This window comes from Pecten maximus, chromosome 11 (assembly GCF_902652985.1).
Source record: "Pecten maximus chromosome 11, xPecMax1.1, whole genome shotgun sequence".
Classification (NCBI taxonomy): Eukaryota; Metazoa; Mollusca; class Bivalvia; order Pectinida; family Pectinidae; genus Pecten; species Pecten maximus.
The window spans coordinates 15,535,623-15,552,281 of NC_047025.1; the positions used below are offsets into that span (position 1 = coordinate 15,535,623).

At 36.1% G+C, this 16,659-nt stretch overlaps 1 protein-coding gene across 2 annotated transcripts; it reads right to left on the reverse strand.

Annotated features, from left to right (window-relative positions):
- Nucleotides 1–379: 379 nt before the first annotated feature.
- Nucleotides 380–15,007, reverse strand: LOC117338166 (DNA replication licensing factor mcm4-A-like). Of its 2 annotated transcripts, none has more exons than XM_033899391.1 (18): nucleotides 14,908–15,007; nucleotides 14,524–14,634; nucleotides 13,991–14,026; nucleotides 13,071–13,259; nucleotides 9,378–9,544; nucleotides 8,752–8,958; nucleotides 8,110–8,344; nucleotides 7,377–7,619; nucleotides 6,847–7,087; nucleotides 6,325–6,416; nucleotides 5,848–5,950; nucleotides 5,186–5,362; nucleotides 4,602–4,695; nucleotides 3,949–4,103; nucleotides 2,536–2,653; nucleotides 2,122–2,363; nucleotides 1,657–1,867; nucleotides 380–989 (listed from the first exon to the last, which is right to left on the reverse strand). In XM_033899391.1, exons 2-18 carry the CDS (start codon nucleotides 14,612–14,614, stop codon nucleotides 894–896), a joined length of 2,697 nt encoding a protein of 898 aa, XP_033755282.1. In that variant the 5' UTR covers nucleotides 14,615–14,634; nucleotides 14,908–15,007; the 3' UTR covers nucleotides 380–893. The 2 variants fall into 2 exon arrangements, with proteins under 2 accessions (XP_033755282.1, XP_033755281.1); XM_033899390.1 differs by having other exon boundaries at nucleotides 13,071–13,262.
- Between the last annotated feature and the right edge of the window lie 1,652 nt (nucleotides 15,008–16,659).

The following is a 16,659-nucleotide window of genomic DNA, read 5'->3' on the forward strand; positions in this document are numbered from 1 at the left end:
CGATAATCTGTACTCAATACACCTGGACGATGGATGGTATTCAAAATCTGTACTCAATACACCTGGACAATGGATGGTATTCAAAATCTGTACTCAATACACCTGGATAATCGACAGGTGTACAGTGTTAAAAATATGTACTCGTACAAATGGACTGTACTTATTAATCTGTACTCGACACACCTGGGCAATGGACAGGTGGGCTGTACTTATAATCTGTACTCGATACACCTGGACAATGGACAGGTGTGCTGTACTTATAATCTGTACTCAAACACCTGGACAATGGACAGGAAATGGACAGGTGGGCACATCCCAAATTAACTTACTCTATTGATTTCTTAACTGATAAGAAAAAGAACAAAATCAATTAACAAACTTGTGATCATTTTGAATATTTAATCATTAATAATCTATATACAAAGAACAGAAGTGAATTTCATTTCAAATTATGATACCAACATTCTATCTGTCCATCACAAATTCTGTAATAATCATTTGTCTGGCTTCTATTTAGTAACATTAGTTATAATGTACACATTTGTCCACAAACTTGGTATATTTACAAATCCTTTACCCATAAATGTCCCAACAGCCGCAATACTGCTGACACCCACTGATATATCATAAATATCTAGCACTGAAAGAGTTCACAGAGGAAGCTTGCATGTCCATCAAGTATGTGATAGTACGGTTTAATACATGCAACAATAAGAATTTCATAGAAAAAAATGGACATGCAATTCATGCAAATTTCATTGTTCATCAGATCTGTTAAAACCTCCATATTTATCTTCTACACCAACCAGTCCTCGTAACTGACAATAATCCTCGTAACTGACGATAATCCTCACTGTCTATATCCAACTTCATTTCATTGAAGTAATCCATTGTTACTGACAGAGGCGAATCAGTTTGTTGGTGACAATCAAGAAGTCTTCCTCTTGAAGTTCTTTCAGGGCGTCATCATATGATTCTCTCGAGATGGGCTGAAGTGAAACAAGACCAATCATAGAACTGACAGAGAAGGTATAATACTATAATACTATTGGTGAACAAAGTCAGCAAGTACACACTAAAATAACCTTTATAGTGAATAATGCTTCAAACTCAAATCTCGAGTACACACTAAAATACCCTTTATAGTCAATAATGCTTCAAACTCAAATCTCAAGTATACACTGAAATACCCTTTATAGTCAATAATGCTTCAAAATCAAATCTTTAACAATCCTATCATTTTTCAATTTTAGAAGTTCATAAAGGATTCAGTCAAATGACGCATGTTCATGCTCCTGATAGCAACGAACAATTGTATTCATTATAAAATGAATTTAAAGAATGTAAGGTGTCATTCAGCCAAATCTGAACTGCGATGAAAGGCTGTGGGAGTAATAAGTAATAAACAATATTTTGAACATTTAATGTGAAGTTCCAATATATTACTAAAATCTGACAATCCTAAAACAACTATAAAATTAATCTCACTACTTAATCCATTAAATCACTTTATTGCTTGAATCTATGAACATCATGGATAACAAAAACTGAACAAATATTGGTGTATTTCTTGGGATAGTATTTCAAGAAATCTCAAGTGATGTAACTGTCTATTGATTTTAGAAAGAATAATAGCAACTCCTACAGAATACTTACAAAGTCGGATTTTTCCTTGAAATCCTCAAACAGTTTCTGGTGTTTGAGAGTTGGGACCTTGCCCTTTTCTTGAATCAGTTTCTTGAGTGCCTGAGTAATCTCCGCCTTCCTCTTGCGGGCGGCACCACTTATACCTGTGGTCAGGATTGTAATGTCAATCTTGCCAGTAGACGGGTCAATGGCTGCTTGTTTCATGGCCTCCTTGTATAGTCTATCAAACAAGACAGAGATTGGTTAACATAAATATCACCCAAAATCTGCTGAAATATATACCAGTATACCAATACATCATTTACATAATTGAAATAAATACCAGTATACAAATACATCATTAATTGAAATATATACCATCATTTACATAATTGAAATATATACCAGTATACAAATACATCATTAATTGAAATATACACCAGCATACAACTGCAATATATATCTACACGATTAATTTACAGTAGTGTTCATTACCTTTTGGCCTCCTCCACATCACAGGTTTCCACAACTGAAGAGAACCTCATCTTCGCGTGGGCCTCAGACAATCTGATGAGAGACTCGAGCTGACGAGGGTAGGCAGAAATCTGACCCCGCCCACTGCCCACCTTCCTCATATCTACGTAAGCCTGAATCAATGTCTGGCCAGACTCTTCCCCAATCTTAGGTTGGATGTAGTTCTTGGTGTAGGTTAGGTAGTCCTTTAGAATGCTCATGTCCTAAAACGCAAAATTTGAAATTTATGCTAAGGCAAAAATTTGTGTTAATCAGTATTACTTCAATCTCCTGATCATGCAATATGTTAATGATGTACCTGTCCAAGCGAGTACAAACCTGATCACATCTCCCCCGGTGGGAATGAACATCTTTTACTATGCCAGTACTACTTACCAAATGCTCCTCTGCCTCCTCCTTCTCCGAACGGAAGTACAGTGACACAAGATGACTGGCCAACCGACGATCAAATACTTCATCCTGGGGGTCAAGGATCAGGAAGATGAGGTCAAATCTGCAAATGAAAACATAATTTGTCATCTTAAGATTTCTCTTTGTGAAAATATAACTTCCAAAATTAAACCTTCTCAACTAGACAAAGTGAAGTACCAATGTCCTGGACTGGAATTATTGCATCACTCTGCATACTTCAATTTTACATAGATCTATAGATTCTCTGGATTTCAATAATATAATTTGGTAGCAAGCTAGTTAAATTTTAACTTATACAACAGTTACATGATATTTGTAATGATTTAGGTTTAATCAACAATGTAGATGGTAGTAAGATTTTTACCTAACTAGTGTACTGGATCTTTTTGTTCCCCAGGAACAGCAGTGGTAGGACTTGTATTTGGTAACTGACTGTTTTCTAATGTTTGAATTTGTTCCACACTATGATTTGACCTACCTCGACAGCAGTGTATGGGTAACTGGATGTTTACTGTAATGTTTGAGTTTGTTCCACACTACAGATTTGACCTACCTCGACAGCAGTGTATGTGGTAGCTGGATGTTTCCTGTAATGTTTGAGTTTGTTCCACACTACGATTTGACCTACCTCGACGGCAGTGTATGTGGTAGCTGGATGTTTACTGTAATGTTTGAGTTTGTTCAACACTACGATTTGACCTACCTCGACAGCAGTGTATGTGGTAACTGGATGTTTACTGTAATGTTTGAGTTTGTTCCACACTACAATTTGACCTACTTCAACAGCAGTGTATGTGGTAGCTGGATGTTTACTGTAATGTTTGAATTTGTTCCACACTACGATTTGACCTACCTCGACAGCAGTGTATGTGGTAGCTGAATGTTTTCTGTAATGTTTGAGTTTGTTCCACACTACGATTTGACCTACCTCGACAGCAGTGTATGTGGTAGCTGGATGTTTACTGTAATGTTTGAGTTTGTTCCACACTACGATTTGACCTACCTCGACAGCAGTGTATGTGGTAGCTGGATGTTTACTGTAATGTTTGAGTTTGTTCCACACTACGATTTGACCTACCTCGACAGCAGTGTATGTGGTAGCTGGATGTTTACTGTAATGTTCGAGTTTGTTCAACACTACGATTTGACCTACCTCGACAGCAGTGTATGTGGTAGCTGGATGTTTACTGTAATGTTCGAGTTTGTTCCACACTACGATTTGACCTACCTCGACAGCAGTGTATGTGGTAGCTGGATGTTTACTGTAATGTTCCAGTTTGTTCCACACTATGATTTGACCTACATCGACAGCAGTGTATGGGTAACTGGATGTTTTCGGTAATGTTTGAATTTGTTCCACACTATGATTTGACCTACCTCGACAGCAGTGTATGTGGTAACTGGATGTTTTCTGTAATGGTTCTGTTTTTATTCCACTGTGACTCGACAGGGTTGGCCGCTGCTAGGATAGATGTCCTGGCATTGAGGGAACAGATGATTCCTGCCTTCGCAATAGAGAGGGTCTGCTGCTCCTGTTTACATAAACCAACAATTCAATAATAGTAATAAGTTTGTATACTCAATAACAAAATGAGTCAAAGACTTGTCTTACGTTTGGTCAAGTAGACATAAAATATACTGTATTTACAACTTTCAAATCTCGCCAGATAATTAACATATCCTCTTCTCCCATCAAAATTACTGATCGTACTAACAGTTCCCACTCTGAGTAGAGTTATGACCCCTTGTTCACTTTGTCACCGACATGTTTGGCCAGATACCCAGCCTTGGTAAATATGCATTTCTGACACAGAAGATCTCATTTCATTGGCTTATAAATCAAACAGAAACTGAAAACAAAACTTTGGTGCATTGTACTATGTAAACTTGCTACCGACATCTTATAATCACATTACAAAATGGCAACAAACCTTGAATACTTCCCTCTGAGCTAACCTCAATTTATTCACTTTCTCAGCTATTGTTTTTATATAACATACGACTCGTCCTTTCGATAAGAAAATACTAACCATGACTTCATGTAAAATTGATCTGGTGCTATCACTCATCTTGTCAAACTCGTCAATACAACACACACCATTGTCACTTAGAACCAAGGCTCCACTGTAAAATACATCAATTCGTTTTATAATAGTTCTGTATCCAATGCTTTTCAGAATATCTGCTTGTGATAGTAACGACAGCGTTCATTATTAATGGATGATTAATGCATAGCAGATTCTTACGAAAGTTTGCAAACATTTTTTTCCGTCATAAACCCTATAAAACTAAGAAAATGTATTGACATCAATGCTAAAATAATTAATTTCTGAAACTGTATTTCAAACTTAAATCATGTAAAATTTTACTTATTTAATAACGGATTCTTTTGAACAAATCAATGTGCATCGTCAATGATGGTACTTCGACTTCTCTTGTTTCACGCCATATATGTTTTTTTATAGAGGTATGAATGAAAGGAATACCTGAATAATCAGAAAGCTGCATTCTGCATACAAACAATGGAAAATTATAGTCTTTATCCATTTTTGAAATTTTAAAACATCCTAAAGATATATTTGCCAAACACTTAGATATGTGACGCGTCTCTTACGTTTGCAGTACAAGCTGCCGTGTCTCTGGGTCTTTGGTGACGTAGGCAGTCAGACCTACTGCACTGGAGCCTTTCCCGGACGTGTACTGACCCCTGGGTACCAGATGGTGTACATACTGCAGCAACTGTGACTTGCTGGTTCCTGGGTCTCCGCAAAGCAGAATGTTCATCTCCGACCTAAAAGTACAGGTACAACATAAAATACCATCTTCCACAGGTATTTAGTGACTTATCCTTACCTATATTAATGTTTTATGGCTATGACAGTTGTAACATGTTCTCGATGTAACATGAGATTAGCTTGAATCTGTCATCTATCACAGACAGATTCATTGTCTATGTATAACAGGGTCATATTGTAAACTACACTATGTCTAAATATGAAACTCCTGTGAAAAAGAATATATTATTACTAATCATTTATTTACCTAGCTATTCAACAATTTGGCAAAAAAACACAGAAATATCACGAAGCAACCATAAAATAAATGTTGTAATACTGATAATTCGTAAACATTCATGAAATTACTTGAAAAGGGTATGTTCTATCATTGCCAGACAAATTAAAATGAAATTCAACAGCTTCCTCAAATCAAATCTCACTGCATTAAGTAAATCAGCCGAAGAGAGCGCAAGCAGTTTTTGTTAATCACAAAAGTTACCTGAATTTCCCTCTGCCTGTATTGGAGAAATCCTTTCTACATCCTCCAAACAATTGCAATAGGATGCCTTTCTTTACATCTTCATTTTCATAAATGCTTGGGGCTGTAATTCAAAGTTCAGTTGTAATTGAAGTTGTGGCTCTTTACAATAAATTTACAGTAAAAAAAGTTTTTCATCCAGGATTACAATCAAGAGATTCTTCAAAATTGGATGACTTCAATACTTTTTATCAATTACCAGAACATCACTTAACCAGTTTCTCTTTAAATATTTTTTTTTTATAAAATATACTCTACAGACAGAAGATTAACATCAATGTCACAATGTTGGAATTGTTTCATTTCATTTTAACCTACATATAATCTTCCTGAAAATTATGTATGATACATTTAACATCCAATTGCATTCTGAAAATCATGCATGAAACATTTACCATTTATTTATTTTTCACTGTCGATGTCACATAACGTACATACCTATAGCATGGGCCAATCTTTCGTATATGTCAGACTTTTTTGACAATTCTTTAAGGAAATCAATCCTTTCTTGGCTTAGCATAGCTTCTTTCCTTGAAAAGACATTACAACAACAATAACATCCAATTCACAATTCAATTACTAGAACAAATATTTTACAGAAAAATTTGTACCATGAAATAAATTACCACTAGATAAACAGGGTGTTGGGGAAACAATTAGATAATTTACTGCATCAACCTCTGATTCATGCAATGTTTTCATATTTATCGTGATATAGTGTTAAACTTAATTTTGAAAATGCCATGTAATGTGTATAAAATAATTCAGAAATATCAAATTGTTGCTTTGAATTTGATAAACAAATTACTAATGTCACTAATAAGCTGATAAGCTGTAAGCCATTATCAATTTGATTCTGTTCAGTTAAAAAGTTTACCTCAAGTTAACCTGTATAAAGTTATCAGGTGTTTTTGTACCAAACTTTCCCTAACTCTCAAATCCTTTAAAACACCAACTTACTGTTCATCATCATCAACAGTGCATTCCCGAAGTCTGGAGCTATCTAGCTTGCGGAAGTGTACAGTGTCGATGTGGGTTTTGTAAACCGACTTGACATTACGGAGGCGAGGATTGACACGGAGAGGTGTGGCACGATAAATACCCGTGATAGTCACTCGGTCACCCGGTTGGACCTTGTCCACAAGGTCATTGTGGGCATACAGAGACACTGTGTGTGGAGTCTGACCAGGGGGCATGTCATCTTAAACATAAAGTCACAAATTATTAGATATAAACACAATTAAACCACACATTCTGTTTTAAAAATTAAATAATTCTTTCTTCTTCTACTCAAGTAGTTGAACAGCTGGTAGTATGTCATTCGGTACACAGTAATGAATATATGCAACAGAGTTTTTTTGTTTTTGCAAGGTCCGTTACCCAGAGTAACAAGAAAACAAGGAAAATTGGGAAATAAGCATCATTAAATCTCAGTTTTGAACAAGAGAGAAGGTCTACTTGAAACAGGTATACATGGTATTGTGCCTTACCTGGTGATTCCTGGAGTTTGATGAGCTGTTTGTCAGTGAACTGAGAACGGTTATGGACCATGGCAAAGGAGTGATTTGTATTACAGTTGGTACAAAGTGTTGGCTCCGCGATACGGCCGCGGTCAATCTCTACGGAGGCAGAGTTACCACACACGTAACATTTAAAAAAGGCCTCTCGCATCTCTGGGATCAAGGATGAAGTGCGGATCACCATTCCACTGATGGTGATTAGCTGGTCAATGTCTAGACAAAAGAGTTACAAGGTTGTTATGACACAGAAAAGGTTGTCAATTAAAATAAAGTCCCTATCAGGTAATGTATGAATTGTGTTCTACTAAATATATTTCAACAAAATACATACTAATATTATCTATTGCTAGGTTTTGTATCACTGACTGAGGAAAGCATTTAATATCAATATTCAACATATCAATACGAACTAAGAAACTATATCATTCAGAAGTTATTAATTTTTTTACACATAGCACACAAGATAATTAATTACTTAAGTGGTGGAATTAAAGTTAGGGCAATGTATTTGCTGTCTAGATTGTTTTTAAGGTTGAAAACACTTTCGCAAAAATTAATAATTACATTTCGCAAACCGTGATCGATAGCAAAAGCAGACGAAATAGAAGAAACTGATCATATCACATTAATTCAGTCTTCACTATGTTTTAACTTTGTAAATAATTCAGGTTTTTCTTTCCTTTTGAAAATTTATATGTCTCACCCTCAGGGTTCAACGAACGCATGTTTTTCGTCTTCTCTGCATTGTAGGGTCGTATTTGAATCTGGTGCTCTAGAACAGTGTCTGGGTATCGATCAAAGAACATTTCATTGATCGCCATGTCAAATGTGGGAATTACTTCCTGGGGGTAAGCGATTAGCTGGCGATACAAATCCTGGTCAAATTCCTTCAAGTGGCTACAGTTGATCCCAAGGAAAGGCTCACCTATGACATTCACCTGACAGCACAAATGATAACCATTACAATATACATTTTTAAATTATTAGCCGAGAACTGCTTTTTTATAATCTTACACTCATTTTCAATTTTAATAACAAGACATCAAATAGTTTTTGAGCAGTGTGACCAGGGTCAGAAATTTCTTGACTTTCAAGGGTAGCTTTCTAAATGGCAAAATACAAGATATTTGTTAATTCAAGATTTTAAATGCGCATACTTATTTTCAATTGCTCATACTAACTAACAGTTTCTCAATGTCTTTCATCAAGTTTAGGTAATTAGGAAATTATTTTCAGAAAATTTGGGTAAATCTTCATTTCCCATTCTGTCATTGATTATACAGGTTGCCCCAACCAAACATAAATTATCTTATTAGAATGGATCTTGATAAATATCCAAACTAACTTCTTCCAACCGTTGCAGGTAGTAAGGTTCATTAATATCCATTCCAGAAAACTCTTCATCTTCAGATACATTTCGGTCTATGAAGCGTGCGATGAAGCGACGGAACTTTTCTTTACAGTGACTGACGACGACATCTGTGCCCCAGATCACAAGCTGTGGTCCAGCGTTAGGATCACTGGTGATCTCACTGGTGATCCGCGTAGGCTCCTGCAATACATTTAAAACATCAATATTATCATATTGTCAATATGTGATCAACACTTAAAGGTATTGTGATATATGATATTTAATTATCTGCTTTTCTTCGACAAAAGAAAGGTTTTTTTTATTTTGCATTCAATATTCTTATCGAAGTTGAAACTCCTAACTCAAAAAGTGTGTTTCCCAAAACAATGAAAAATCCATATATCTTCCGAATTTTAAATAAAATGTTTCTTTATTTAAAAAAAAAATTAAACTGGCAAAGGCTAGCTGCTGTTGTAAATTTCAGGTAATGCAAGATCAAGAGATATTTTCTTATCAAAAACATAAAACAAAATCTGTGTAAAAATAGATATAGAATTTCCAAATAATACCATTAGGAATCAAATTATGTGAGAATGTGTTAAACTCATAGTATGACATACACTTGGATCTGATCCTCCAATGGTCACTTGTCTCAACTTGCGGTCACTGCGAACATCTGGTCGACTGCGGATAGGAGTATTCAGAACACCTGGTGTCCTAGGACCACCTCTTGAACTAGGAGTTCCATAATTCAATGGAGAACTTAGGTCAATTTCACTTGTTGGAGCTGGAAGATTAAATGAAACATTTACAATAAACAATGCGTGCCATCAAGGATATCCTGGTTTCTCTAAACAGGGCATGAAAAACCCCAGGTAATAACTTCAGAGTAATTTAAGATAGAACTTCAGCCAGTTTCATTTTTTTTTGTTTTGCGTGTGGGCAGGTTTTTGTCCTTTGAGCAGTAATAGCAAACACAACTAGAACTGTCGCCAAGATGGCTGAATAATACCCCCGCAATCTGCAATGGTGAAATGGAAGGCTTAATAAGATAACCCAGTAATATAGTGACCAGTTGCCATAGCAACCATATTTAAAAAAAAAAAAGAAAAAAAAGTGGCATGCACATCTACACATGGTCCTCTATATTTGTGAAAAGTTTCATTGAAATCGGCGCTTTGGTTTAGGAGAAGTTGTCTGGACAAACTTAAAGTTATGGTTCTTATCGGAAAACCTGTTTATAGTGACCAGTTGCCATAGCAACCATATTTTGAGAAAAATAAAGTGGCATGCACATCTACACATGGTCCTCTGTATTTGTGTGAAGTTTCATTGAAATCGGCGCTTTGGTTTAGGAGTTGTCCGGACAAACTTATAGTTATGGTTCTTATCAGAAAACCTGTTTATAGTGACCAGTTGCCATAGCAACCATAATTTTGAGAAAAATAAAGTGGCATGCACATCTACACATGGTCCTCTATATTTGTGTGAAGTTTCATTGAAATCGGCCCATCAGTTTAGGAGGAGTTGTCCGGACAAACTTAAAGTTATGGTTCTTATCAGAAAACCTGTTTATAGTGACCAGTTGCCATAGCAACCATAATTTTGAGAAAAATAAAATGGCATGCACATCTACACATGGTCCTCTATATTTGTGTGAAGTTTCATTGAAATCGGCCCATCGGTTTAGGAGGAGTTGTCCGGACAAACTTAAAGTTATGGTTCTTATCAGAAAACCTGTTTATAGTGACCAGTTGCCATAGCAACCATAATTTTGAGAAAAATAAAGTGGCATGCACATCTACACATGGTCCTCTATATTTGTGTGAAGTTTCATTGAAATCGGCCCATCAGTTTAGGAGGAGTTGTCCGGACAAAATGCGTCTACAGACAGACGGACGGACGGACAGACAACCTGATTCCAGTATACCCCCCCTAACTTCGTTGCGGGGGTATAAATATGTTTTAAAACATTGGAAGAAATTATCCCAAAGTCGGTTTCTATTCTATCTTAAACACAAGGCGTCATATAAGTGCATTCAGATGATGGCCGACAGTACATTCACTCAAGTGCCTGATCAATACAGTACACAGATTGTGATTTCAAACAAAAGTGTTCTTAGAAAGTAATATGACTGAGGATGCAACAATCACCATTGGACATTGCTCCCTAATGGTGTCATGGCAAAGAGTTGGTGTAACTAATAGTATTCCGTTCATTTCCAGTTTTAAGAGTGGTTGAAAGTTGAAATGGAGTGCTACTGGGCCGTCTCTTTGTTGTCTTATTGGTGTGCATATTCAAAGAAACAGAATCTAAGTTCATGTTAAATTCCCCCACTGCATTATGCATTAGGAGCAGTTGATCGGGTAAATGAGGATTTGGATAATGTTGCAATCTTGTATTAACATATGCACAGGTTTATAACAAATTTTTATTTATTTGATTATTTTTGTGTTTTTAGTACTTTTCAAATTTTTGACGATATATTTAGGATGACGATCGCTAAATTAGCATGATATTCAATATGTCTTTATTACATTTCCATAGTCAGGGATCAATCTAGGGATTTTTTACTACCGTTTATGGGTATTTTCCCCTCAGAATTTTGTTCCATTTTTAGCCTCAGACTTCTGTTAACCCTTTAAGCGCTATATACTCTTACTATACAAGGGGCCTCACTGTTGAATTAATTTGAAGAAATACAGAAATTATGAATACCTTTCTTTATGTTCAATAACATGTTTTCCTTGCAATTTTCAATAATAGACATATATACAAATTTTGTTCAGTATATGTTAAGGTTTACATAGATGGTAAATTTGTCTCTAACAATTGGTCAGGTAAGGATGTACAGGTGAAAATTACAGGTATGGAAAGCCTTGAAGAATATTTTTATATTTTATATTTTGGAAACGATCTTTAGACATTTTGTCTCCGAAAAATGGAGTAAAAATAACGACCTCAGCTGCCCAGTAAGTATCTGTATCAGCTTTATGAACCAATCCCATGGCTATAACAAGACCAAAAAATACTTTCATCTCCTCAAGTGACACCGGTCTCCACTTGGAGATACGCGAGTGATTTCCTTTACCACCTTGATTTTTTTTGCGGTCGGCATATAAATTTGTTTGTTCGACAACAGTATTTAAAAAATCGTCATTCAGAAATAACTGAAAAAAATCTATAGGTTCTTGATTTCCCATATAGACATTTAGTTTTGATTCGCCTGTAAACGGGCACACAAAGGTGCCGTGGATGATTTCTTCCAACTCTCCGCTATGTCCGCTATGTCTTCCTCATCATTCTCGGACGAGAAGTCATCCAAATCAATGTGAGCAATTACCGCTACCTGCCTAACAATATCCTCGTGTCCAAAACATTCAAAATCAGGTTCACTGTCATTATTTTCATTGAAGATATTTTCAATATTATCGTCGTTAGTCCTAGTCCTAGTCGGAGTCAAAAGCGGCCGCCATGATTGAATTTTACGATTTGTTTACGATCGCTCTCGGGGCTTGTTCAACAGAGCATATCGTAGTACTCCTGCAACGTGTATAAGTATACACACCATATTATGCTAGTTTGGGGCCTACACAACCAATCAGAATCGTTTATATTTATAAACACGTGGATGGAAAAACACTACGAGCCGTGTGAAAAAAGTTGTCAACAGAACGACATTTGCGGTGACCAACATTACGAGACCGATACTAGCGGAACGACATTTGCGGTGACAAGCGCTCAAAGGGTTAAATTCACTGAAATATTGTATTTTCCCTCATTTTTATGGCAATAATATTCCCAAATACTCCAGATTTGCTTTCCTAATTAACCATTTGCTGTTTTTACTTGGAAAATGTGTTTTTAAAGCAAAAAACTGAAACTTCCTGATGTTTAAATTTCCTCTTTTCAGAACTGTTTTCCCCCTATGGTCCAAAAAGGGTAGTTTCCCCTAAATTCTGGATTAATCCCTGATAGTACTGGGAAACAATCCAGAAACTTGAACAATAATGATAACTGGTCAATTTATATCATAACCAATCTATCATTCAAACAGTCATTCTGCAGCCACTATTTGAAATTAGTTGGAAAATTGTAATCAATTATCAGCTAAACATGACTGAATAGTTATTATCAATTCACTTATATTTTGGCAGTTCACAACGATCAACTACTGAAATTTCAATACCAATTTACTAAGAGCTTGTTATCAACTGATTGGTTATTGATTATAATAAAAAACAACCGAACACTGATAAATTCTCACAATTACAAAGAGATTTACTCTATTCATCACGTAACATCAACATACCCCCTGCTCTGGACTGTGGAGGACTAGAGAACAGTGAGGACTCCTGCTGGACACCAGATGGCGGCGACGATGGCAGTGGAGCCAGATCGGCCCCTGGGGAGCTATCAATTCTCCTGTCCTTCTTTGGTGGGGATGTGGCATCATCTTTAGATGAGGCTCTCTGCTTCCTTGCACTCCCTTTAGTAGAAGCTGCTGGAATCCCAAACATTCCAAAACATTTAACATCACAATGTCATAAGTTTAAACATTTACTTCAATTAATATCATACATATTTGTATACCAAAATTCCAGCACCGACTCCCGAATTCTAGCATTTTCATGTGTATGAACCATACAATATAAAGACAATGCATTCAGTGTGCAAGCTTCTCTTTTCAAACCAATCATCTATTGTTAAGACCTAATTCCCCAATATGTCATCATTTCGTCGTATAAATGTATGAAAGCTACATTGGTTTGTCTGATGTCACTAAATCCAAGAATGATCTTCGATGACAGCCCAACATACAATTACTGATCATTAAGGTTTTTTGACTCTGTAAAGATTAGGGCTGTTTTGAATACCCATGTACAAAAACACAGGTTGGGTTTGATGAGAAAGAGCCTGGGTTCAAAAATGGTGAACCTGGTACTCGACGAAGTATGAAATACTTCTGTGCCAACTGTCAAAGATCAGAAAATATACAATATCTCACGCCAGTCATTTATTCTGTTTTCACGAAGTTTAATGCAAGGAAAAGAATACGATACCAATAGAACTAAGTAGTTTAAAGAAATGTTGAATTATTGCCACTTCTTTATAAACAATGTGTATAGTCAAAATATGTCTGTACTAGTGGGGTATTGAAGATCAGTAACCCAGAGCCAAAATTCTGTGCCCATGACAACCCTCGTTAGGATCAATTAGTGAGATACTTACGTGTTGAAGCTCCAGACCTTGTGCTACGCCTTGATGCTAAAAAATACACCAAACATGAAATGAATGTTTGCCAGATCCACTTATGCATAAAACATGATTATCCATTTACTTTCAAGTATGTAAGTTGTAAAAATTGAATTTTACTATTAGTTGAAATAAATTATCTATTATAGTTTTAAGATAGGTTGGTCAATATAAAAAAAACTTGGAAGATTTTTGAACTGATTTATTGATTACTTAAATTTAAAATGTATAACCATCAGTTCACTTTTGTGAATGACTTTGTTAAATTAAGTAAGACAAGATAACGGAAGTACGGAAAGGACCTGCATAGGCTTAGCCTGTTGTCCAATCCATATTTATATATCTAAATTCTATCTCTATTATGAAATTATTGTATGTAAATTACTAAATTAATTCAAATGTTTGATTGAATAAAATGTTTTGAAACGGAAAAAAAGACAAGTGCAAAAGAAGGAAAACAGATTTTCAATTAAGCACCTGATAGATGTCATTTCCACAACTGGACTTACGTGTAACTGGATCCTCTGCCTCTGGAGGCGGACTGCTGGTTTCTTCCCTCCCCCTTTTGCTCTTTCTTCTTGGGGTCACAGGGGAAGACATTTTGATAATCTGCCTAAAATCTGTACGAAAGAAAAACAATCAATTTGACTCCTCTCACACCTTTACGCAGACATAAAAATAATGAATGAGAGCAACTTACGACATCTGATGAACACGTCCGACTTTCTTAAGTTGAGTCTGTTCAACTTATTTTCTGATGATCATCAGCTCAGAGACGTGATATATACTCGTCTCTGATGAGCTGGATCTATAACGACGTGAATAATTGCAGCCTCTAAAATAATCAATAATATTTTAAAACTCTTAATGATCGCGTTAAATTATTCGATTACCTGTAACGTTTTCTGTGCTCGTTTCTTCTTTTTACACCGCTGCACTGGAAGGCCCAACAATAACTTTGTCACGTGTTTTATAAAACGCGGGAATATTTTCCTTTCGGAATATCCTCTGGAAACACCTATTTTTACGACTTAATCAAGCACAATTTACGTCAAAAAATAATATTTTCTGCATTGAACTAATACACTTTTAGTTGCTTTATAATGTTTCTGTGAGAATGATATTTTTTAATTCTTTATCTAATTTAATAGTTTACAGCAATGAATTCGATTTTGATATAAACACATGTCCTTCACTTCCGGTTATACGGAAAGATGAATTCCAGCAAGTCTTTTTCGGTGTTGAAGCTCATACGTCGTTTACGTCTGCAACCAGGATGCTGTTCTGAACATTGTCACTTTCAGCATGCATTGCAGAATAATTTTTCTGTTGATTCCGGTGACGGACAAGTGGGCGATGAATCGAAAAAGAAACCACACAAAGTTGACACGAAGTCGCTGAAGACATTTGTCAGTGACATGTACACGGGACAATCGGAAAACGCAGTCGATGTATTTCCATCAGATGAACTTGATCTTAATAAATTGACAGGAAATGAAAAGCCAAATTTATATAAGTCAGAGACAGCCAGAACAGATCCGTCACTGACATCAGTTTTGATGTTTCCGGGTCAGGGGAATCATTTCGTGGGAATGGGTAAAAAACTTGTACATATTCCAGCCGCTAAAGACGTTTATGATCGCGCTAGTGGTGTTCTGGGGTATGACCTGCTTGAACTCTGCTTGAAAGGCCCTGATTCAAAATTGTCAAGAACCGAGTTCTCTCAACCTGCGATTGTAGTTACTTCTTTGGCAGCCGTTGAAAAACTAAGAGAGGAGAAGCCACAGGTAAAAATATCACAGTTTGAGTAATCCTTCTTTCTAATTCCAAACAGGAGACAGTAGATAAAACAGAGATATCACAGCTTTTCCTTTCTGAACAAGGAAAACATGCACAGGTTTAAGTACAATTTGTCCTAAAAGGGTCCATTGCCTATCAACTATCCAGACAGATCGGTCTCTTTCAGTTTCGTATGCCTGTAGTAAAAGTGAATGTTCATGGTTAAGTCCATTCAAACTGACCATAATCGCACACATCAGTCAGAATTTTGGAGCCTGCATTTATAGTCAGATTTAGACTTTACATGGTTGCGTGGCATCCTTAAAATAGCATGCTGGGATGAAGGGTACTCCAATAGTATTAGAGGTTAACACGACAGGAAACTTTTGACAGGCTGTCATGTAACCTGTAATACCACCACACATAGGACCTATTGCTACACCTAATTAAAGTCTTTTAAAAGTTATCATAACTCACATTTCATACGATGTGACTTACATTATTCTATTTAACTATGCTAAATACACATAGTTACAAAACTTGTGTCCATATCTATCCAAAAACCAGTGATTAATATCCTTTCTTGTCGTTTAAGCGTAGTTCCAACTTATATATACCACCATACTGGTTTTGATTGTGACCTCTCGGGGTTATTTCTGGTTTATCTGTGACCTCTCTGGGTTATTTCTGGTTTATCCAAATTGGGAGTTGAAATAGACGAAAAAAACGAAACGATTAATACTTCATCAACAAGTAAGTGTACACATAATTGTAAACACAAATTATCGTTTTAGATGGTTTATGATACCTTTTTTGTCACTCTCCTGGATTGCAGTGCTGGCAGCTACAAGAAACACACGCTGATC

Coding starts and splice junctions, on each gene's coding strand:
- LOC117338166 (XM_033899390.1), bottom strand. CDS start 14,614: ATGTCTTCCCCTGTGACCCCAAGAAGAAAGAGCAAAAGGGGGAGGGAA. Junction 8,345..8,751: donor ACCTGCAACGGTTGGAAGAA/GTTAGTTTGGAT, acceptor TTGTGCTGTCAG/GTGAATGTCATAGGTGAGCC. Junction 1,868..2,121: donor GATGTGGAGGAGGCCAAAAG/GTAATGAACACT, acceptor CTTGTTTGATAG/ACTATACAAGGAGGCCATGA.